The sequence below is a fragment of the Aspergillus lentulus genome (genome assembly GCF_001445615.1).
Source record: "Aspergillus lentulus DNA, contig: Alt09, strain: IFM 54703, whole genome shotgun sequence".
Lineage (NCBI taxonomy): Eukaryota > Fungi > Ascomycota > Eurotiomycetes > Eurotiales > Aspergillaceae > Aspergillus > Aspergillus lentulus.
Window position 1 is genome coordinate 2,753,699 of NW_028322117.1, and position 21,691 is coordinate 2,775,389.

The 21,691-nt window shown below is 51.6% G+C and overlaps 9 protein-coding genes across 9 annotated transcripts; 4 read left to right on the forward strand and 5 right to left on the reverse strand.

Annotated features, from left to right (window-relative positions):
* Nucleotides 1–380: 380 nt before the first annotated feature.
* ALT_5720 (sorting nexin 1) lies at nucleotides 381–2,411 on the reverse strand (the record flags this gene model as incomplete). The annotated part of the gene is made up of 5 exons (XM_089599953.1): nucleotides 381–539; nucleotides 595–1,197; nucleotides 1,255–1,635; nucleotides 1,699–2,315; nucleotides 2,378–2,411. The coding sequence occupies 5 exons, from the start codon at nucleotides 2,409–2,411 to the stop codon at nucleotides 381–383; spliced, it is 1,794 nt and encodes a 597-aa protein (XP_089455830.1).
* A 579-nt stretch (nucleotides 2,412–2,990) lies between these two features.
* mde1 (methylthioribulose 1-phosphate dehydratase MDE1) lies at nucleotides 2,991–3,827 on the reverse strand (the record flags this gene model as incomplete). Its single annotated transcript, XM_033554507.1, has 3 exons — nucleotides 2,991–3,102; nucleotides 3,159–3,634; nucleotides 3,693–3,827. 3 exons carry the CDS (start codon nucleotides 3,825–3,827, stop codon nucleotides 2,991–2,993), a joined length of 723 nt encoding a protein of 240 aa, XP_033410398.1.
* Nucleotides 3,828–4,752: 925 nt separating this feature from the next.
* Nucleotides 4,753–6,697, forward strand: clxA (calnexin; the record flags this gene model as incomplete). Its single annotated transcript, XM_033554506.2, has 5 exons — nucleotides 4,753–4,878; nucleotides 4,950–5,232; nucleotides 5,291–5,421; nucleotides 5,490–6,143; nucleotides 6,200–6,697. 5 exons carry the CDS (start codon nucleotides 4,753–4,755, stop codon nucleotides 6,695–6,697), a joined length of 1,692 nt encoding a protein of 563 aa, XP_033410397.2.
* Nucleotides 6,698–7,590: 893 nt separating this feature from the next.
* Nucleotides 7,591–9,538, forward strand: ALT_5723 (CoA-acylating methylmalonate-semialdehyde dehydrogenase; the record flags this gene model as incomplete). Its single annotated transcript, XM_033554505.2, has 3 exons — nucleotides 7,591–8,344; nucleotides 8,418–9,055; nucleotides 9,122–9,538. The coding sequence occupies 3 exons, from the start codon at nucleotides 7,591–7,593 to the stop codon at nucleotides 9,536–9,538; spliced, it is 1,809 nt and encodes a 602-aa protein (XP_033410396.2).
* A 793-nt stretch (nucleotides 9,539–10,331) lies between these two features.
* Nucleotides 10,332–11,221, reverse strand: ALT_5724 (uncharacterized protein; the record flags this gene model as incomplete). Its single annotated transcript, XM_033554504.1, has 4 exons — nucleotides 10,332–10,454; nucleotides 10,511–10,966; nucleotides 11,068–11,109; nucleotides 11,168–11,221. The coding sequence occupies 4 exons, from the start codon at nucleotides 11,219–11,221 to the stop codon at nucleotides 10,332–10,334; spliced, it is 675 nt and encodes a 224-aa protein (XP_033410395.1).
* Nucleotides 11,222–12,030: 809 nt separating this feature from the next.
* Nucleotides 12,031–13,606, forward strand: ALT_5725 (uncharacterized protein; the record flags this gene model as incomplete). Its single annotated transcript, XM_033554503.2, has 3 exons — nucleotides 12,031–12,069; nucleotides 12,140–12,199; nucleotides 12,272–13,606. 3 exons carry the CDS (start codon nucleotides 12,031–12,033, stop codon nucleotides 13,604–13,606), a joined length of 1,434 nt encoding a protein of 477 aa, XP_033410394.2.
* Nucleotides 13,607–13,791: 185 nt separating this feature from the next.
* ALT_5726 (dolichyl-P-Man:Man(7)GlcNAc(2)-PP-dolichol alpha-1,6-mannosyltransferase) lies at nucleotides 13,792–15,638 on the reverse strand (the record flags this gene model as incomplete). The annotated part of the gene is made up of 3 exons (XM_033554502.2): nucleotides 13,792–15,221; nucleotides 15,284–15,559; nucleotides 15,623–15,638. The coding sequence occupies 3 exons, from the start codon at nucleotides 15,636–15,638 to the stop codon at nucleotides 13,792–13,794; spliced, it is 1,722 nt and encodes a 573-aa protein (XP_033410393.2).
* A 216-nt stretch (nucleotides 15,639–15,854) lies between these two features.
* On the forward strand, nucleotides 15,855–16,306 carry ALT_5727 (YOS1 family protein; the record flags this gene model as incomplete). Its single annotated transcript, XM_033554501.2, has 3 exons — nucleotides 15,855–15,888; nucleotides 15,940–15,999; nucleotides 16,110–16,306. 3 exons carry the CDS (start codon nucleotides 15,855–15,857, stop codon nucleotides 16,304–16,306), a joined length of 291 nt encoding a protein of 96 aa, XP_033410392.2.
* Nucleotides 16,307–17,323: 1,017 nt separating this feature from the next.
* Nucleotides 17,324–19,693, reverse strand: creB (ubiquitin carboxyl-terminal hydrolase family protein; the record flags this gene model as incomplete). Its single annotated transcript, XM_033554500.2, has 3 exons — nucleotides 17,324–19,430; nucleotides 19,520–19,533; nucleotides 19,613–19,693. 3 exons carry the CDS (start codon nucleotides 19,691–19,693, stop codon nucleotides 17,324–17,326), a joined length of 2,202 nt encoding a protein of 733 aa, XP_033410391.2.
* Nucleotides 19,694–21,691: the final 1,998 nt, after the last annotated feature.

Consider the following 21,691-nt stretch of genomic DNA (forward strand, 5'->3'; position numbering starts at 1 on the left):
GTGTCGGTTTTATGGCCCATATACATGTACCTCATACCATCTGAAGGGATTTCAGCATACTATTGAAATGGACCCTGAACATGTCATTTTTACCAGGGCTTGAAGGAGTGAGATATAGTTTACACGGAAGACAAACCATAGTAATGACCCGACATAAATATTAAAAGAAATCGGGTTCAGAGAAAGCACCAAACACACTACGCTCCGAATGGTATCTGGGCATTGCGTGCTCAGTGCGAGACAGAACAAGAGAGTGCGTTTAAAAGGCTATGGCGGCTCCCCAGCGAAGCGATAAGTAGACCCGGGGCGAACTAGGTCAAAGAATCATCGCAATTCAGTTATACATGGCGAGAAAAGGTCTGGAGCTAGCCCGGGAAGAGCTACGCCGCCTCCTCCGCAGCTACTGGAGCTGTACCGCTGGCTTCCTCTGTCGCCTGTTGCGCAGGAGCATTGGCTGCAACAGGAGGGGACGCAAAGAAGGGGATACCCTCTTCACCAGCATCCAACTGCAAGAGGAACGTCTCCCACAGCTCGATCAACTGTAAGACTATCAGTAACGCCGATCAGAAGCTTGACTAGTTCGGTAAAACTCACCTCCTTTTGCGCCTCCACTGCACTTTCCAGGAAGGTCTCAACGCCAGACTTGAAGTCCTCCACCTTTTCTTTCTCAAATCTCTGCAATTCATTACGCATCAAACGGCCCATGTCATCGAATAATAGCCTAGCCTGGTGCACTTTCCTTTCCGCGTCGGCCACATCGGCGTTGGCCTGATTGAGACGATCCTGCTGCGTCTTTCCTTGTCTGAGCAGCTTCTCCTGGATATGCTTCCTTTTCTGCAGTTCAGACTCTGCTGCGTGCCAGCTATGGAATGCTTTTTGCCGCTGAGAGAAAGCCGTCTTGACGCTTCCGATGATGCGAAGGTATTCATCGATGGTGATTCCTAGTGTCAGAACATCCTGCTGTGCTTGGCGCTCATAGAGTTCCTTGATGCGCAACTGCAAATCTGAAAGTCCATCCAATGGGCTTGAAAGGGCCGGAGACAGCTCGACAGCGGCCAAGGCATGAAGTGAAGACGAAAAATCGCCAGCCGCTTCTGCCAATCCCTTGCGCTGCGCGACCACGACATCAATTGCCTTCAGCAAAGCTTTGAGTTGATTCTCCAGCGCGTCCATGTATATCTTCCTATCGTGAAACCACTATTCGACTCAAGTTAGCTTAGTGACTTGACTGTATGCAAACCACATGGGACTCACATCATCGTGTTCTACGAACTTTCCACCCCCACCTACGCTAATTCCAAAGGAACTGAACATCCCTTTGTTTTGACCTAGATCCGGTTCCCTGTTCTCCTTGTTCTTGACATCCATATTAAAGGATTCACTTTCCAGGAATATCTTCAGATCCGCATCATGCTGCAGGATAGGATGCGCCGCGATCTTGTTGAGCATGCGCTCAAGTGCAGCCCTTCTAGACTCAACGAAGTTGGTGTCGAAACGGCCAACAGCTTGCTTTTCAGGCGGAGGAGGCACAACAACACCAGGGTTGTTATTGTGCATGGAATTGTAAAGCCATAAGAAATCGCGGTATCTGCGGCTGACGGTAAACTCCGGTTGTCGGTACGCCTTCGATGTTGTCTGTACTGCGTATCAGCGCCTTGCGTCCCATGCATGAATGAAAATGTAGAGAGGGGAAGTTACCTTCGTCCGAACTTGGTACACGATGTGGCTACTTGTCAGATCTCCCACCTTGTGCGGATCACCCACTGTGATTTCGAATGTCGGCTTGGCAGCCTCTTCAATGCTGATACTGGGTTGAGATTGCCTCTTCGTCCCGTCCGCGTCTGCCGGGGGCTGTACAGGGGGCGGTCCCCTGAACCCCGTACCATCCTCTTCCAGATGTACCGAGTCTCCCAACCCACCAGTACTAGATGTTTGTGATGTAGATGACGTCGGACGAGCACCGCGACCTGCAAAAGGCTCCTTCTGGGGTGGTGTCGGTGCTTGCTCGTTGACGGGAGCGAGACTGTCGGTGGGCTTGTCTCCGAGCGGACCCAGCGGATCTACGGTGTCATCCACGGCCTCCAGCTTGGTGGCCTGCGCGCTGATTTTGCGAGCACCTCGGGGGTTTCGTCGAACAGGTGAACGGGTAGCGCTTGGGCTGACGGGTTGTGTTGATCGGTCCGGTGCTACTGAAGCGATGAGCTCATGTCTCAGGATGCCATTAGGAAGTGCGCGGTATGCAATACCGCCCGTGAACATACCAACTTCTTCAGTTTCCGGCCTCTGTGTACCATGACTTGACTGCGAGGGCACATCTATGCTTACAATCAGAGAGGGCAATTTGGAGTTGAGTGGTGACACTGTGCTGCCTGCTTACCGCCCCACGGGGAGTCTCCAGCGTCCAAATCCATGATAGCTGTATGGGTATGAAGGCAATGGGTGCTAAGATTTCAGAGATGTTATGACTAATAATAGTCTGTATGAAAAACTCAAAACGACCACAAGGCCCAGAGTCGATGAGGGGTTAGCGATTGCAGTTGACAGCTGGAGATTGTATGTAGAAGTCGGACGGATGATCCGCGCGGTCGTCCTGCAACTAAGTCCCAGCCTGGCTCCCCGCCAAGGCTTCCCTCGTTGGGTTGCTACTGTTGAGCTTTGATACCACTGTTTCTCGACAAAACAGGTGATCCAGGGATAATTGACATCTAGATATGTATTGAGCTTGTATTACCGTGATTGATCGGATCGTGGCTTAAATATCGCAGATACGCGCGTCTATATGTTGTCGCCAGCTTAGGACCCAGTACTACTACGTTAGTCTTTTAACCTGCCGAGAGGTCCTCAAATTTCTATAGACAAATTTCATGTATCGTCATATACACTGTGGATCCCTAGTCATCATGTCGCGTGCTTCGTCGTTATTCTGCTGATGGACTCCCCATTCCTGGATTATGTCCTCATCCCTGATAGTCATTCGCTGGCTTGAGCGTTCATTTGACCCACGGAAGGCCGAGCTTGTGCATTTCAACAGCAAGCTGGAAAAGATAATCCAAGCTCTCGCACTGCGTCTTGGCTTTGGCAACGTCATCACCCCAAACATAACTGTATACAACCATCAGCTTCAAAGGCTCAATGTCAGACGAGCGGATACAACTCACATTCCATGTCTTCTCACCAGGACAGCGTAGGTGTCCGGATACTGGTCCATGGCCTTCTCCAAGCTTCCCGTGAGATCCTCCTCGAACGCAGTGTTCTCGATGATAGGAATCTTGAGGGTGTCGAAGAAGCCCAGCATGCCCTTCCCCTTGCCTCGAGGAATACCCTTGATCTGCTCAATGTTGCTGATCTCGAAGCAAGCGTCGGGACCCTTCTCGCGCTCGACCAGGAGCGTCACCAACACGGCCCACTGAGAGTGCGTGTGGATGCAGCAGCCAGCACCACGCTCAAAAGCAGTAAGGAACAGTGGAGTGCATGCGGACGGCTTCAGTTCGAGGGGCTTGCGGATGTACTTGCGGTCGGAAGGAGGGTACTTGGGAGTAGGGAACTCCAGAACAAAGATATTGTGCGGTTGAATTAATTCCTTTTGGACTCCTGAAGGCGCGATGAAGATATGGTCGCCGCGACGAATCGAAGTCTATGAATTGACACTCTCAGCCACAGTCGTCTCCGCGACGAAGGACGCGATCACTCACTCCACCACCAGTACCAGTGACCCAACCCCAGTTGTAGAATTTGCGGCAAAGCTCGGGGATCAGATTGGCAGGGTGCTCAGGATCAGAAGACTGGACCAGATGGTCATTGTTGTTGTTTTCAAATTCTTGGGCCATGCTGCAAGCTCAATGCTGATAACAGACCGAGGGTTTCGCAGCGATTGCTCAGATAATGGTATAAATTTCGAATAATTACACTTGAGCAGAATCAATATGACTCAAGAGATACCCAGACCAGGGTAATTGGAATCAAAACGGTGGAATATATAGAGGAGCAATGAAGTGGTTGCGCTGCGCGGGGAAATGGAAATATTTTTGGGCGGGACTCTATCGCGCAATCTCCGTTGGCTATCCGCAGTAGATTGTCCAATTGACCAGGCGGTAGACTCCTCGTGGATGATCCATGGTCAATTCTGGACATGACATGAGCAGAATATCTGTTACAAGCTTAAGATTATGATATAGAAGTAAGTTAGGTCCATTACCCTCCTAATGATCTGCGTTGAGACACTGTCTGATAGTTGATATCTACCAACTCCTCCGTCCTAGAAAGCTAGATCAGTTCTGGCTATCGACAGAACATTGGAGAAGCACCGCTAAACCGCAATAGGCAGGCGGGACCTTACCCCAAGAAGCAATCCAGGCTCAAGCAAAGAAGAGGCCACCTTGAACTTCCCGGCACTCGCTGGAAGCACTGCTGCTTTGTCACTTGCATATTTAATGCTCGTGTAGTCTATCTAATTGCTCGGTGTAGTCAGTCAGTGGACCATCTTACCTGGCCTCACCTCTATCCCTTCTTGCTACCTAGGTATATAACAATTACTCTTGCCCAGTTGTCCTCTTCTTCCCTTCTCCCCCCTTCCCTTACTTCATTCTGTGTGGATCGTCTTGTGGTACAGCTTCCCTTTCCCAAACAAAACACCTTACTGTTTGCCTCCACGGAGGTTCAATTGCTTGTTTGTTTGTCTGATTGCTTACTTGTCCATCATTTGTATTCAGAGATTCTCGGGTAATATCAGTCTCGATCCCGTCGTCGTCCATCATGCGTTTCAACGCAGCTATCACTGGCGCCCTCGTCTCCTCGGCCACTTTGATGGGCCAAGCTCATGCTGAGGAGACTGAGAAGAAGGCCGACGCTACTTCGCTCGTGGAGAAGCCTACCTTCACCGTAAGTAACGTCCCGTCAATCCAGTATTCCCGACCGTCGCTCCGCGTCACTGACGATCGACTTTCTATTAGCCTACTACCATTGAAGCTCCCTTCCTCGAGCAATTCACCGCCGACTGGGACTCGAGATGGACTCCCTCTCACGCCAAGAAGGAGGACTCCAAAGCGGAGGAGGATTGGGCCTACGTCGGTGAATGGTCTGTCGAGGAACCTACCGTGCTCAACGGCATGGTTGGCGACAAGGGTCTGGTTGTCAAGAACGTCGCAGCTCACCATGCCATCTCCGCGAAATTCCCCAAGAAGATCGACAACAAGGGCAAGACCCTAGTTGTTCAGTATGAGGTCAAGCCACAGAGTAGGTCATATCAGCCCCTGCCAATTGCACAGAGTATACTGACGCTTGTCCCCCAAAGACTCCCTTGTTTGCGGTGGTGCCTACATGAAGCTCCTCCAGGAGAACAAGAAGCTCCACGCCGAGGAGTTCTCCAACGCGACTCCCTACGTGATCATGTTCGGTCCCGACAAGTGCGGTGCTACCAACAAGGTATGAAATGAGTGCCTTGATATCGAGGCAAGTTTCTCTACGAATTGTCAACTGACAATACTTCACAGGTTCACTTCATCTTCCGTCACAAGAACCCCAAGACCGGCGAGTACGAGGAGAAGCACATGACCGCGCCTCCTGCCGCTCGTACCTCCAAGCTCACCACGTTGTACACTTTGATCGTCAAGCCCGATCAGTCCTTCCAGATCCTGATTGACGGCGAGGCTGTCAAGAACGGTACCCTGCTTGAGGACTTCGCCCCCCCTGTCAACCCGGAGAAAGAGATCGACGATCCCAAGGATAAGAAGCCCGCCGATTGGGTCGACGAAGCCAAGATCCCCGACCCGGAGGCCAAGAAGCCTGACGACTGGGATGAGGACGCTCCATATGAAATCGTGGATGAGGAGGCGACTATGCCCGAGGACTGGCTTGAGGATGAGCCCACCAGCATTCCTGATCCCGAGGCCGAGAAGCCCGAGGACTGGGATGACGAGGAGGACGGTGACTGGGTTCCTCCCACTGTTCCTAACCCCAAGTGCAACGAAGTCTCCGGATGTGGCCCATGGACTCCTCCCATGAAGAAGAACCCCGCCTACAAGGGCAAGTGGACCGCTCCTTTGATTGACAACCCCGCCTACAAGGGCATCTGGAAGCCTCGCAAGATCCCCAACCCCGCCTACTTCGAGGACAAGACTCCTTCTAACTTCGAGCCTATGGGCGCTGTAAGTTCTCTCATTCTGTGCCCGCAGTTCTTTGCTCCATTCTGACAAGCGAGCAGGTTGGTTTCGAGATCTGGACCATGCAGAACGACATTCTTTTCGACAACATCTACATTGGTCACTCCACTGAAGATGCTGAGAAGCTCCGCAAGGAGACTTTTGACCTCAAGCACCCCGTTGAAGTTGCTCTGGAGGAAGCCTCCAAGCCCAAGCCCGAGGAGAAGGGTGCCACTCCCAGCGTCAGCTTCAAGGAGGACCCAGTGACATACGTTCGTGAGAAGGTCAACTACTTCGTGGGTCTTGCCAAGCAAGATCCAATCAACGCTGTCAAGCAAGTTCCCGAGGTCGCCGGTGGTCTGGGAGCTCTCCTTCTGACCATGATCCTCGTCATTGTGGGTGCTGTTGGAGCCAGCAGCCCTGCCCCTGCCGCCGCCGCTAAGAAGGGCAAGGAGGCCGCCACTGCCGCCAAGGAGAAGGCCAGCGAAGCTGTCAGCTCTGCGGCCGACACTGCCAAGGGCGCAGCTACCAAGCGTAACACCCGGTCGTCTGCGCAGTAATGCAGATGCGCCGATGCTTGGGAAGGAGACAGGGGATAGTAAACCATCAAGTCAAAGTCAAAACTTGAGAAATGGGAAAGGAGACATTGAAGATCCCAATTTTATGTTTATTGCAGCGTTCAAATTATCGTTGTACTCTGATATCCTTGGTTGTTCATGGTAGGTAAGGCAAGACTTCTCGAGGGAAGAAGGCCACCTGTGACGAGACATGAGAACAAAAGAAGACCATTGCCAACTTCCAAGAGGGGTGGTAGATGCGATGGATTCTGTAAACTAGTATTCAATTTGAGATAGCGAATTTCATCAGATTTCAGATCGTAGCCATAGTGGGCCGTCAAGATGCCATATTATCCGGGCTGCACAAATACGGACAGACCCTCAATTAAGTACAGGAAGCTTGACAGAGATCGGGTGTCCTGATTAAGATAGGCTGCAAGAAGGATATAGATAGTAGAAGATAGACTCTGATAAGCGTTGACGGACCTTATCAATAACGTTGATTGTCCTGTTGGAGATTTGAAGTGGAGGTACGCAGACGTAGCACTGTATTGGTATGTGCCCAGGAATCAGGCCCAGCTCCCTCGAGATGAATAAACCTACCTTTAGCCTTTGGAGAAGGTAAAGCAGGAAAGCCATTCCTGTAGTTATGATTGGGTTTTCTCGCCGAAGGGGGTTCGGTTGACCTCGGCGCTCTTGGGCGTGCCTCAGGATCGCAGATAACCCCGGAATCGGTCCAACACAACAGCTGCTCCCTTCCTTTGACTTTCGACTTATATCCTGCTCTATCCCCCCCAGCTCTCTTGAGACCTTTTAATTTCCATCAACCCCAGTTTTCAGTTTCGCACGCTTCCCATCGTCAACCCTCCCTTACCCTCACCCTTTCTTTATTCGTCATGGCCGCCAGTCGGTCCTTTGCTCGTTCTCTCCCCGCTCTCCGCGCTGCTTCTCCCCGCACGGCCATAGCCACCCTCTCTTCCGCCAGGATAGCAGCTTCATCCGCAGCGCGGTCGCTGTCGACTTCCTCAGGCTCCTCTTCTTCAGTATTGTCTGCTCAGCGGGTTTCTGCAGCAATGTCGACATCATCATCGTCCTTTGTTGCTACTCGCAGACTACACGCCACCGCCCAGCAGCTCGCCCCCGCAACCTCTTCCGCGGCTACAACCGCCACCGAATACCCGACGGATCACACGCCGATCGCCAACCCCATTGATACCACCAACTTTATTGATAACGAATTTGTGTCTTCCAAGGCCACCACATGGATCGATCTGCATGATCCCGCTACCAACAATCTCGTCACCCGCGTGCCTCAAAGCACCGATGAGGAGCTGCGTGCCGCCGTTGCCTCCGCGGAAAAGGCGTTCCCTGCCTGGCGGGCAACCAGCATTATCGCCAAGCAGCAGATCATGTTCAAGTTTGTCAACCTCATCCGCGCAAACTGGGACCGTCTCGCAGCGTCCATCACCCTCGAGCAGGGTAAGACCTTTGCCGATGCCAAGGGTGACGTCCTTCGCGGTCTGCAAGTTGCAGAGACCGCTTGTGGCATCACCACCCAATTGACCGGTGAAGTCCTGGAAGTCGCCAAGGATATGGAGACTAGAAGCTACAGGGAGCCCCTGGGAGTCGTTGCAGCTATTTGCCCTTTCAGTAAGTCCTTGCCTTTCCGCTTGTCTGGTGGATACCCACGTTCTTTCTCCGTGACTAACCGCTCCGCCCCCAGACTTCCCCGCAATGATCCCTCTTTGGTGCATCCCTATCGCTACAATTACCGGTAACTGCATAATCCTGAAGCCTTCGGAGCGGGACCCTGGGGCTGCCATGATCCTGGCTGAGCTCGCCCGGGAGGCCGGTTTTCCTCCAGGTGTGATCAACATCGTCCACGGCTCTGCCAAGACCGTTGACTTTATCCTCGACGAGCCAGCCATTAAAGCTATCAGCTTCGTTGGTAGCAACCGTGCGGGTGAATACATCTACACTCGGGGCTCTGCCAATGGCAAGCGTGTCCAGGCCAACCTGGGTGCGAAGAACCATGCCGCGGTGCTACCCGACTGCAACAAGAACCAAACCCTGAACGCCATCGTCGGTGCTGCCTTTGGTGCCGCTGGACAACGGTGCATGGCCCTGAGCACGGTTGTCATGGTCGGTGAAACCAAAGAATGGCTTCCCGAGATGGCCGAGCGAGCCAAGGCCCTCAACGTCAACGGCGGTTTCGAAGAGGGTGCCGATCTCGGCCCTGTTATCAGCCCTGAGAGCAAGAAGCGCATCGAAGACTTGATTGCCAGTGCCGAACAGGAGGGTGCCACCATCCTTCTGGATGGTAGGGGCTACAAGCCTGAGAAGTATCCCAACGGCAACTTTGTAAGCTCACACTTTCCTATCATCAAACCCTTTCCGCTTCACGTCCACTAACCCATGCTCGCATAGGTCGGCCCAACTATCATCACCAACGTGACCCCCGACATGAAATGCTACAGGGAGGAAATATTTGGCCCCGTCCTCGTCTGCCTCAACGTCCCCACGCTGGACGACGCCATTGAACTGATCAACAAGAACGAGTATGGTAACGGAGCCGCCGTCTTTACTTGCTCCGGCTCGACCGCCTCGCGCTTCCAGAAGGACATTGAGGCCGGCCAGGTCGGCGTCAACGTCCCCATCCCCGTCCCCCTGCCCATGTTCTCCTTCACCGGCAACAAGAAGAGTATCGCCGGTGGCGGTGCTAACACCTTCTACGGCAAGCCCGGCCTGCAATTCTACACCCAGCAGAAGACCGTGACCAGCCTGTGGCGCAGCGAAGATGCTATTAGCACCAAGGCCCACGTTGTGATGCCCACGCATTCATGAACGCACATCAGATTGATTTGAAGAAACAAAAAGGGAAACTATATAGCAGGGAAAGACCAAATCGCAAAAACTAATATTCGATATACCATTTGATGACATGCACGCCTCTGCCTTGTTCCTCGCCTTTCGGGAATAAATTGATATCTCTTTCTGCATAGTTCCACAATCATAGGCCGTTGTTCTCGGTTAGCTTCCGAGTCTTATGTATCACTTGTTGCTGGACAAATGGGAAATTGTACTGAGCTTTGGCTATGAGATCATGTGTCAATGAAGTCAGATGCACGAGTATCGTTGCGTAGTATTTTGAACCACCATATACCTCAAGGTACCTCTATCCATCTATCTACCTAGTCGCTGCACACCATAAGAGGCTGCGGTGAGGCAGTGTTGAGTGGCTGAAGGGAAATCAAATGCGTCGGCTGCAAGAGGCGAAGGCCAATTTGATTTCTATCTATGCGTAGACAGCTGCGCCTATTCTTTCTTTTGTCACCTGCCTTTGATCTGCGTGCCAGGTGCCCGAGACTTAAGCAGCTTATGAAATCGGGTTGGACAAAACTCCAACCGCCGAAAACTACATGGATGCAAAGTAGGGGACTATGGACACAGTCAATTCTATAACTAACAATAGGTCAATAGGGTCGGCGGTTTTGAGCAAAGGCCGCTGCACATAACGTGACATTTCATAGCTCAAGAGTGAGCAACACAACAAGTCCTCCCGACCCTCAGATAGGGTCTACAGTCAAAAACTTATCCGTTGGTGCTATCATACATGACTTAGTAAAGAGGACAAGGTTTACGCATCGAGCCTCTTGACATAGGTATAAGCCAGACGAGCCATCTTGTACTCGCCATCCTTGGCGACAACCACGCGGCGAGTGTGGTAACGCTGTCCGTTGATTGTCTCAAAACCCCAGATCTATATGGATGTTAGTATCTGTCGCCAACTCCCGGTAAGTTGTCAAATATACGAACCTGTTCGGCGGTCCAGCCGGCTCCATCGTCCTGGTTAACGACGAAGCTCTGCAGGAAGAGACCTTCGCCTTCACCATACTCCTCACCCTCATTGTCCACGACGAAACCCTCGCACGGGCTACCGTCTATGAGGATCTCGCCCCGCAGGAACTGTTTCACTTTGGGGTCATCGACCTTGGTGCTGATATCGACGGCAGGGCGGACTTTGCCATCATCGCCCTTGGAGCCGCGGATCAGCCGCGACCGTCCCTTGAGGGTGCCAAAAATATGGTCCTTGTGCTCGCGCTCCACCCAATCGGTGTGGCGCTTCTCGCTAGTGCCCTTGAGGCCTCCTGTCAAGACCTGATCGATATCGATGTGCATGAGCTTCGCGTCTTCCGAGTCGGCATACTCCTTGACAATTAGGGTGACAGTGGCGTATGAGATAGCTTTGCGAGTGACCCAGCTAACACCTTGCTGAACGAGGATATCAGTAAGCATGGAATGACAATGAAGCGATCAGAGACAGGTCATGCAATGAAGCTCAAAAGACCAGGGAATATGGCTTTATGACATACAAACGCGAGAATAGGGTCGGAGGGGTCAGAGATGTTTTTCTCCTAGATTGAGCATCTATGGTCAGCAAGATGCGAAATAGAACTTGAGTACAACCCATACCATCGTCCACTCTCCATTGAGGTTCTTGATAGTGACGTCTGCGGGGGCGGCCATGATGGATGATGAGGGGTAGTAAATGGTAGATGATAGGATAGGGATGGGGATTCGAAGCGATTGCAGATAATCGAGAGAAGGGAAGAATGTTGCCTTTTGACACTTGGAGGAGGGAGAGGAATGGGGATTAAAATAAGGCCGTCCGGGGGAACAGTGGTCACAATGACTTTCATGTGCCTGTCTGGGCAATCTCTCCACAACTCCCCGTTCAGGTACCCTTCCCGTCTCGTTCCTCCCCCCGCTCATCACCGAGGCTGACACGTGCAAGCCTGACATCCATACTCCTCTGGACTACTGCACGACTCTGTCTTTTCTTGATTATTACTGGCGCAGACTGCACAGACTGTTGGTATGAACCTGTCGTCTCCTTGATCCAGTGACTCTGTTAGCCTCATTGCGACTACATAGTATCTCAATTACCATTTGTTGACATTTTTTAATGCGATGTGTAGAGTGCAGCAGGTTCAGCCTCTGGCTTTGATCGCTAATCATAGTCCATCTCGAATCCCATGCCCGATGCAAATATCCTGTTCTGTCTACGCCTCTCATGGTTTGGTATGACGCAGTAACCACTATCATATGAAAGCGTGGAATCAATACTCCGTACGGATAAAAGGTGGGGTGTTATTATTGATAGCACGTACCTGAAAGTTCAGGCCGTAAGGGTGGATACCCCTTTCACGTGCCAAGGCGGAGTACCAAAAGACCGAGTAAATATACACGCAAACTAGGTAATCTCAGGGTCAACAATAACATCGTCATTTATTCAAATTTGTTCAATAAGCAGATTGCCATTACAAGCTTGCGGCATGTCATTTAACAAGAAATATGCCGGTCTTCCTGATCTAGTAAGTTGTCGAGTCTCACCCCCACTCGTGTCATGGCCTTGGCCTCAATTAACAATGCGTGTCTCGTCAGGACCCAGCTCCCGATATCTATGAAACCCCAGATCTGACCGATGAGGCATCCACACTTCCCGTTAGTTTCCTGCCAATCGAAAGCAGATTCATACTTCTCTGAACTCACCATCTAACATACAAAAATCTGAAGACTGCCACGATTCGCACCGTCTCCGACGCGGATGATGACGCTGGCTCAAACTCCGACATTGACCGACATGGAGTCGATGTCGACGATGCGCGTGCTCATTTCCTGGGGGCTACTGTAGACGCCCGCGATGTCAATTTCTCCGATAGCATTGCCCTCAGACGAAAATCGTACAGAAGCAAAAGCCGTCGACGACGGAGAGGTCCTGATGGGATAGAGGAAGTGGGTGATACCAGCGACACGGAGGAGGAGAGCTTCGAGAGGAAGCTGGCCCGCCTGCGCAGGGAAGTTGAGGAATTGAAGGATGAGATGGCCTCACGACAAACAAAGGCGAAATCCACCGAGGAACCTGTCGAAGCGGTAGACGACGGTGTGCTGGAATTGAGCCGGGCGCTGGACAACCTCCATGGATCTTCTCGAAATGCGTCAGGATCGCACTCCGCTGCTGCAGCACTGTCCCAGAAGCTCGTGTCGACTTCTTCCCAAGGTGTTCCAAGCGAATCGAAGGGGACTGACGAGCCGATTGCGACAGAAGATGTAGGGAGTTCGTCGTCCGCTGGCGTTCTGGCACATGCTGCAGCCTTTGACGGCCGGCTAGCATTAATTGAAGCCGCGATGGGCATATCCAGCTCCTCCAATCCTTTTGTTTCTGACGGCATGTCTGAGCCGGCACTTCAGCCCGTCCTTCCGGCCCTGGACCACCTCACTTCCCGACTATCCACACTTACGAATATCCTCGTCGGTCCCACTCCGGCATCAGCCGTACCAACTACTGGGTCAGCTCCACCATCGACAACATTCACAACCACCCACCTCGAGGCCCTATCAAGCCGGGTACGACGACTGACCGCGGATACCGAGGCACTCGCTTCGGCGCGGAAACGTGCGGTTGACGCCGCCAAAGCCGCTCAGAACGCCCGTGTCGCGACCTCCACGATTGAGCAGACCTCCGACATGTCGGTGTCATCCGGGTCGGCCACCGAAATCGACCAAGCAGCTACTCAGCGTGACGAACAAGCCACGAAGATCCAAGCCCTCTACGCTACCCTCCCTACAATCCAGTCCCTTCATCCTATCCTACCCAGCGTGCTCGAGCGGTTACGATCCCTCCGTGCCATCCACGCGGGGGCCGCGCAGGCAGCGGATTCACTCAATGAGCTTGAGAAGAGACATGCTGAGATGACGCGGGAAATCGAGCAATGGCGTGAAGGGTTGAAGGTGGTCGAGGAGAAGATGGGCCAGAGCGAGGCAGCAATGAAGAGCAACATCGAGTTAATCGAGCCATGGGTCCGCGACTTGGAAAAGAGACTGGACCGGCTGGAAAGCCGTGAGGATTGATTTTCGCTCTATACCCGGGCCTGCTCAGAACGCTTGTAATAATGGTAGTAAGACGGCGATCTATCCTTGGTGTGACATATGCATACAGTGATATCCAATAATTTGATACTTGTGTACATTTTGGCTCTTTTGTCATGGCCTACCCAACGAGATAGAGAACAAACATACACTACCAATAACGAATATCACCTAATGCGCCGCAGGATCTTGATCTTGGGCTCCATCCTCAACTCCGCCCACCACCCGCGCGTAACATGTTTCCGAGCATAATCCCTAACCGTCGTCCAGTACCGAGCACCCTCGGGACCAAGCACGAGGCCGGAGACCCGCTCCTCCAGCTGCCCAGTAGCCTCATCACCAGGTCGCAGGACCCTCAGCCCCGCGAATCCATTGATCACCTCGACCTCCTCCCAGCTCTGAGGCCGGCCCGATGCCCTCCGGACTTTCTTCTCCTCGCTCGGCTCGATAAGCACGTAGTCGAACCGTTTCCAAAAGGGAGGGAAAGCCTTGGCGGTCTCGTCTTCTGTCTTGTCGTATCGCCAGACTGAGCCAGAACCTGAACCCGCCCTCTCGAGGGCGGCGGGCTCGCTGCTTTGCGCGGTTTCCATGGAGACCTGAGGGGGAGGCATCTCCAGGAATCTGGTGACGCCTGTCTGGCAGGCGAGGTTGCCGAGGTAGACGTTGATGACGGGTTTGGTGTTGTCAGCGCGGCTGTGGAGGACGTTGAGCGCGCGAGCGCCGGGATAGTTTGCTGATGAGGCGGGCAGGAGGACAAAGTTCGAGAGGAGGAATGAAGCGGCTGTTGAAGCTATTAGGGCGAGGGAGAGTAGACGGTAGACGTTGGATTTTGTGCGGTGCGTCCAGATGTAGGAAGCGCCCTGGGCAGCGGCGGCTGTTAATGGCGGGATTGTGTATGCGATGAAACGCCATTCCTTGTGCGGTTGAGCGCTGTATATGGCGACAAAGGCAAGTGATGGGATAAGCATGTACGCTGCGGAAGAGCGGGTGGATGGGTGCGTGAGGGCGAAGGGGAGTGCGAGGAGATAGGTCAAGGGGTTCAGCAGCAGGCGCGGGATGGCGCTGCTGAAATAAAAGTGCCACGGGTGCGTTCCCCAAGCGGAGGCTTGTCCCGAGATGACATTGAACTTGAAGGCAGCGAGCTCTGGCCACAACGGGAACTGCTGCCAGAAGAACGAGTCCACCAGCACAGTGATGGCAAGTCCAACCACAAGTCCCAGAGCTCCCGCCGGGATGATCTCCTGTGCGATTCGGATACGACCCGTAGCAAAGAGAAACAGTGTATGCGCAGCCAGCAATAGGGCCAACTCGGAGCGGAAAATGATGCCAGCTATCGTCAACAGGAACAACCCCACTCGACATCTCTTCCTGTAGACATCTGAGGCTACAGGTTCTGGGAGAAGAGCCCGCATTGCCAATGTAGTGATGCCAAAGGCGAACATGTTGGAGAGAGTCCTCGAGGCATAGTAGATGATATGGAACTGGCTCGCTTGGAACAGCAGATACCAAATGGCCGTAGTCTTTCCGAACGCTCGCCGTACGCCGAGCGCGAACGAGATCAGCGACGCGGCATTGAACAGGCCTAGGATACCTCGAGCTACATGAGAATAACATCAGCTGCTAGACTCGCTAACCAAGCGCAAGCTAGGAAACGCATACCGAGAGCTTGCTTATCGATCTTCTCATTCAGCCAGATGAACGGCTGTGACAGCCCGGCCAAAACAACAGAGCCGACAAAGGTCCGAGGCACCGCTCCTGGAAACGTCGAATGATCATAATGCGCTAGGATACCAGAGACATCACCCGTGGGAATGCCATATTTCAGAATATCATGTACAGCCTGTATATGGAACGACTCCTCCACCTTGGTGTATGGAGCAACGAGCAGGTGGAGACAAACAAGGACCGGAAGCGACACGATCAACAACAGAAACACTAAACGAGAAATCAGCAATTACTGAGGTCCATATTGAGCCATAGCAATCAGATCATTCCTACCAACATTACTCCCCATTGTGCTTGCGGCAAGAAGGTTAAAGCATAAACCCCGTTCCGCAGGGCAAGTGAAGTCATTTATTCCAGCAGAGCTCCCCTTCTTCCCCACACGTCAGCGAACATCGACCGCCGAGCCAACTAAGTCATCTCCGCCTCGACCTGTATCACCACAGTCCGATTCCGACCCTCCACACCTGCCTCTCACCACGCGCAAGCGTATCAAGCAGTCACAAAGATGTTCCTCTTCGGCCTAGGAAAACTCTTCTACGGTGCGTACCGTATCCCGTCCCGTATGGCCTCAGTCAACTAACACCATGCAGTATGCTGTCTATTAATCAACGCCGTGGCCATCCTCTCTGAAGACCGATTCCTGGCAAGAAGTACGCTATCCTGTCTCCTTTGCTCTATCCCTCCTCCGCGCTTTATTTTCACGCGCTTGCCCACACTTCACCAATACAATACAGATACTAAGACTAACAAACTGCTGTAGTTGGATGGGGCCGCACACAGGCAGACCCTGCCTTCGGCGCGACATACGACAGCACAAGTATCAAGGCCAAATCCGTGAATCTGATCGCTAGTGTCCGGACCGTGATGCGAAGTAAGCTCCTATCGATCCTACCGTTCACTCCTGGCTATTTTGTTGCGTCGTTGGATCAGAAGATGGGCTATATGAGGCTGAGCTAACCGTTCGATCTGGTTACAGTACCCCTAATCGTGATCAATACGACGATAATCATCTACGAGCTCATTCTTGGGTGAATGATGCCCTTGCGTAACCTTGTTTTTCGCCTTATAGAAAGACTCAGAGACATAGTCTTCTCTCGGGGGTCCTTCAAACGCATGATCGGCCTGTCTCTACACAATGGAATGGGCACAAGAAGCTAGAGCTTACCGTATGGGACGAGTGAGCCATGAGGAATAGGATCCCTCATCAGTAATTGTCCGACTACGAGATCTCGCGTTACAAACTGCATGAATGACAGATGATATGATTGATTCCCAGCAAGTTGTCCTTTAATTATCATGTCCCAGATTCATGCGACGATTGTATGTTCACGAACATCATTGGTGTTCTCAATCGTATATGCATCTGCGCACTTTAATTTTGATACATGGATCTCTTAAAACACCGCAATAGATAAATCTCGACTGTTCTATGGCAATGAAAGACCAGAAAGGTCCTGTAACAAAGTACTTGCCGGACTCAGAAGACAATATCCACCTTGTAGATCCACAACCCACATGGCCCCAGAGAACACTTTGACTTTTCGGAAGGAAGCCGTACGAATATTCTCATGACCATGAAGTAAAAGTTACCTGTACACCGTTCCCGTGTCACTTGAGGAGAAAAAAGAGTAAAAAGAATCCGCTGAACGCCTCATGTACGCCACTGTGTGACCCGGGCATGGGTATCACAACATTGACCATATGGGAAAGAAGATAGACACATAGATGCGTGAAAAGTGAAGATCATCGAAGGAAAAAGAAATAAGACAAGATCGGTCTCTTGAAATCGCAGCTATTTTGACAGCAAACTCTGTCGTAGGTGTCATCTCGCCGCAGATCATAGATACCGGTACCGAAGGGGAAAATATGATGATACATCAAGCGAATATATGTACGCTAAAGATCCGGGTATTATGTGCAAAACTATGCAAGTCCGTTGAAATGCATCAATGTCGACCTTCGAGATAATGGCCGCTATGACAGAATGCTGAACGACTTCTTTCTGAGGCTGAAACTTCTCCATTTTCCATGTCCGGTACGTTCATGTTTGGAGTCTTTGTGGCTCACTTGCTCGTCCTCTCTTATCGTAGGCTTGCCCAGGGGGGGTGAATTCGGGGACTGGTCGTGGTTTGGAGGTGATTGTTGTCGCTGTTGCTGTTGTTGCTCTGATGTCGGCCCACTTTGCGAAAGGGTTGAATGCTCGGGGATAGGTACCGGTGGTAGATCCGACGACACGCTTCGCGTCTCTTTGTCCTTGCCGAGCCTGTGGCTCAAGCTTTTGCTGCCCCGTTTCAGTCGGCTCAAACCACCACCTTGTTTCTCCTTGCCGTTTTCAGGGCTGAGGCGACGGTCTTCATCGGCCTTGGATGCTTTGCTCATTTCTAGAGCGGCTTTTAGCTCGGCTTCCTCACGGCGTTGGTTTTCCTTCATTCTTGCTCCCTGTTCCTTGCGGCGCAACTTTTCAGCCTTCTCTCTTTCCTTCTCAGCCGCCTTTCGTTCCTTTTCTTCCCGGGCCCGTTCCCTCTTGGCCAGCGCATCATTCTTTGGTGGGGTTGCAACTGTGGCGACCCTCTCGGGAATGGGAGGGACAGCGGGGATCGGAGAAAGCGGAGAAAGCGGACTGAAAGGAGTGCTCTCGGGGTCTCCATGCTCGTGGTGAGTAGAAAGCTGAGGCGCGGTAGGGGCTCGTCTGAGGCCATTTGGTCGGAGGTTATCTTCGTGAGAAGGGATCTGAGAAGCGCTGTGCACGTGAGCCAAAGGCGACTGAGGGAACCCGTTCTGCTTCAACATAGTGTCATTTGCGTCGGTAGCGGCCAGGTTCGAGTCCATATTTTCTTGTTCCTGTTCCTTCAAGACAGCCTCAAGGGTGGTCTCCTGGTAGAAAAGAACATAAGCACATGCTAGACCCGGCTTATCGCCAAAAAAGTTTTTGACATAGTTCTTGTCCACCGGCTCGACCATCTCGTCATCGAAAAGTAGCCATCCTCGATCTTCAGTCTTGATGATCGCAACATAATGTCCGTGATAGGGCCCACCACCAATATGCACCACAACCGCATACAGCTCATAGAGGCGATCGGGGTCTTCGGCATCATCGGTCGTATTGAACAGACGGAGATGGTATGGATAAACCACTCTATGAAACAGTTTCTGCAGTCTCTGAAGGTCCTCTGTGTATTTGAACCGTTTCAGATGTAATGCTAGGATGCGCGGCAAGCGTTTAATTTTCATCCTCTTTTCAGCCTCTTGAAGACCACCACAGTTGTCACAGTGGAATTTATTTCGTTCACAGAGCATCTCCTCCGCGGAAAACTTCCTCAAGCAAGATGTGACCGATGAATGTTGCTCCAAATCCACGGAAAGGTCCAAAAACACTTCGTCACGCTGAGACACCTTTTCGCATGTAAGGCACTGCGTTTCTGAGGTCAAGAGACCTTCGAATAGTTCGTGGACCCAACGAGTAGTATTGGGGGTCTTCGAACCGGTACTCGACGACTGATCCACGGAGTCAGCAGTCTCTGGCGCAGGAAGGCTTTTTTCCATAAGAGGCTGTTTGGAAGCCTCGGCTTCGACGTTAGCGACAACTTCGTTGAGCAATAGGTTCAGAAATTCATGTGCATCTTGATGCATGGCCGTCCGGAACATTTCGTGGTCTCGCCTGAGGACCTCCAAGAACTGCTGCGGACGTATAATGCCGATGCGGGACTGACTCCCAACGACGGATTCGAAAATGTCCTTCAAAGACGTAAAAAGTGATTCAGACATGCCGTAGCTTGCGGCGTTGTTCTGTGTTTCCAGGAGAGGGAGGGTCTGAAGTGCCATCTTCTTCTTATATTCCGGCGAATCCTTGTCCTCGGGCTTCTGCTGCGGATTCGGCGGCATGCCAGGTCGCTGAGCACTGGCAGCTTTCTGCTTCTCAGCTTGAGCTTCCGCTTCCAGCTGCGCGTTCGGGTTCGGGTAACGGAGACTCTTCGCTAACGCTGCTTCCAAACTCTCTATCGGTGTCCTCGTAGGATAGTTGATTACCGCTTCGCGAAAAGGAACCGAGTAGTAAAGACATTGTAATATCGAATTACAGTAGCTATCGAAATAAAAGTTTTAGCAGTGTTTCTTTCGATAGTCTTTCTTGTCCTTCTAGGGCGACTCGATGTTATGCGCGATATGACTTACCATGTATTTCCATACTAAAGCAGGACGAAATGTCAGCAAACTGAACTGAGCGCACAATAGAAGGGCAATCCGGCAGTACGGTAATGATCTTACATTTTCCATGCCATAAAACTTGTCGCTTCCATCCTCCCTAATCGGGCCCATGTCCAGTAGCCTCTTTTCTAGAGGCGTCATCGGGGGAGGTTGTGGTTCTTTCTTTGCGGGGACGGCTCCGACCGAAGGCGCAGTAGATCCCTAGGTAAACAAGGTGACAAATCAGCAATTGACCAAAGCGTCGAGGGAACGAAGAAACAATGAAAATGAAGATAGAGAGAATCTTTCTGTAGCTTCCCTAAAGCTGACAGGTAGAAGACAAACATAGCGCCAGGCGAAAGGAAAGCCCTCCGGCCTAGAAAGCCAGACAGTAGGCACAGAAACGGGTAAAAGGGCTTACCCCATTATGGCGAAAACTCCTCAGGAACGACCCCATGCTTGTCACAAAGTAGCTCTATTCGTAGTATCCGGCTTCATCGGGTGACTTCCGCGGGAAAGGAAGCTGATGCCAGCAACGCTGGACGCGTGCGGAGTTCGTCGCAGGGAACGCGCGAGGGATGAGGATGCGGTAGAATAAGCGGGTAGTGACCGAACAAGAAACAGTCGGCGATCAAGGAAGGGCAGGAGATATGGGGATTTCCAGAGTATCTCAATCAACAGTATACGTTTCGAAAGACCGACGGAACCTCGAGAGTGAAAAAGTGTGGAAATTTGATCAGAGGAAGAGAGAGTATCGCGGCGGAACGTCGTTGGAACAGTAGCGGAAGAGAGAGAGGCGGGACTACCCCATACGTTGAGGAATACAGCGGTTGAGAGAGGCTTCCACGAAGGTTGTGAAGAGTGAAGAAAACGAATTGAGGCGACAGATTGACAGCAAGAACTCGTTAGGAAGGATATGAGTACAGAGATCAGAGAGTGGATAGGAAGATGGGAGAGGTAGGAGAGCGAGCGGGCAGGCGGTTATCTGAGAACAGAGGCTAGCAGCACGAAGACGTCGACGAAGCACTGACTGACCGTCGTTTCTCCATACAAACGGGAGTTAATAAGACCGAACCATAATTAATCTCCGGACTGCTAGACATACTAGACTGCTAGTTAGTCTACTGTTAGTTCGTTTAGTTATGACGGAGAGAGTAAAGGGCGGGTCCGAGCGAGTTTGGGGGGCGAATGAACCGTTTTGGGTCAGTGGATGTTCTCGTCGTTGGTGGGCTGGAGTCAGACGATTCTTTGGGTGTCTATCTACATGGCAGTATGATTCCTTAGAGACTGCAAATTTATAAAGCTGTGATCTTTATGTTCAAGAGTCATTAATCCAAATTTTGAATGTTCCTTTTCATAAGATATGATCAGATCAGGATATACCCAAAGAAACTGTCACCATAGAGAGAACTCTTATCAATACCTCTGGAACATAAGGTATGTTATCATAATACCGGTGACAGTACAGGTAGGTGCCTGTAACTAAGCGGGTTACCCGAAGGTGTAGGGTATCTTTCTGCCTTTTCTCTTACAGATTGGAGGTAGATAGCTACTTGTTAACTCGCCATCTGATTATTCTTCCTACCAATTCAATAATAGTTAGGTGGAAAACTCGATATAGTAGTCCATAGACTCCTTCAGGATCAATCACCAAGGGACAAGGAACTCACTATTGCTGTGGAATCTCCGAGTCAGTCGACCCACTGTGTTCGAACTGCTGCCTTGGATGTCTAACTGCAGAGTACATCTTGAACTGATTGAAACAGGAGAATCGGATAATTTCAAGCCCAAGTCGACCACATTGTGTACATGAAGCGACTATATCATTCTTGAAAACCAGTCCGACCTTGAACATATCACTAAGAATAGTAGAGGCCAGAGTCCTAAGCCATGGCGTAGATAGGTCGCTGTACTTTGAAAAGCCACCTTCAAACCTGGTCTTCGTTAGGAAGGGTATTCTGATTTGATGCCAGCCCATTGGCAATGGCTCAGGCTTATGTCAATGGCTTAGCTGGCCTTACCTAGTGTTACGGTTGCACACAGCGGATCGAGTTCCTGGAGGCGTAGGCCAAGTGATCCTCCACTGGTACAGATACGTAAGCGAATTCTCAGGGTCTGATCATTTTCGCTTGGACTTCAGGAATCCTGAGTACTCGCAAT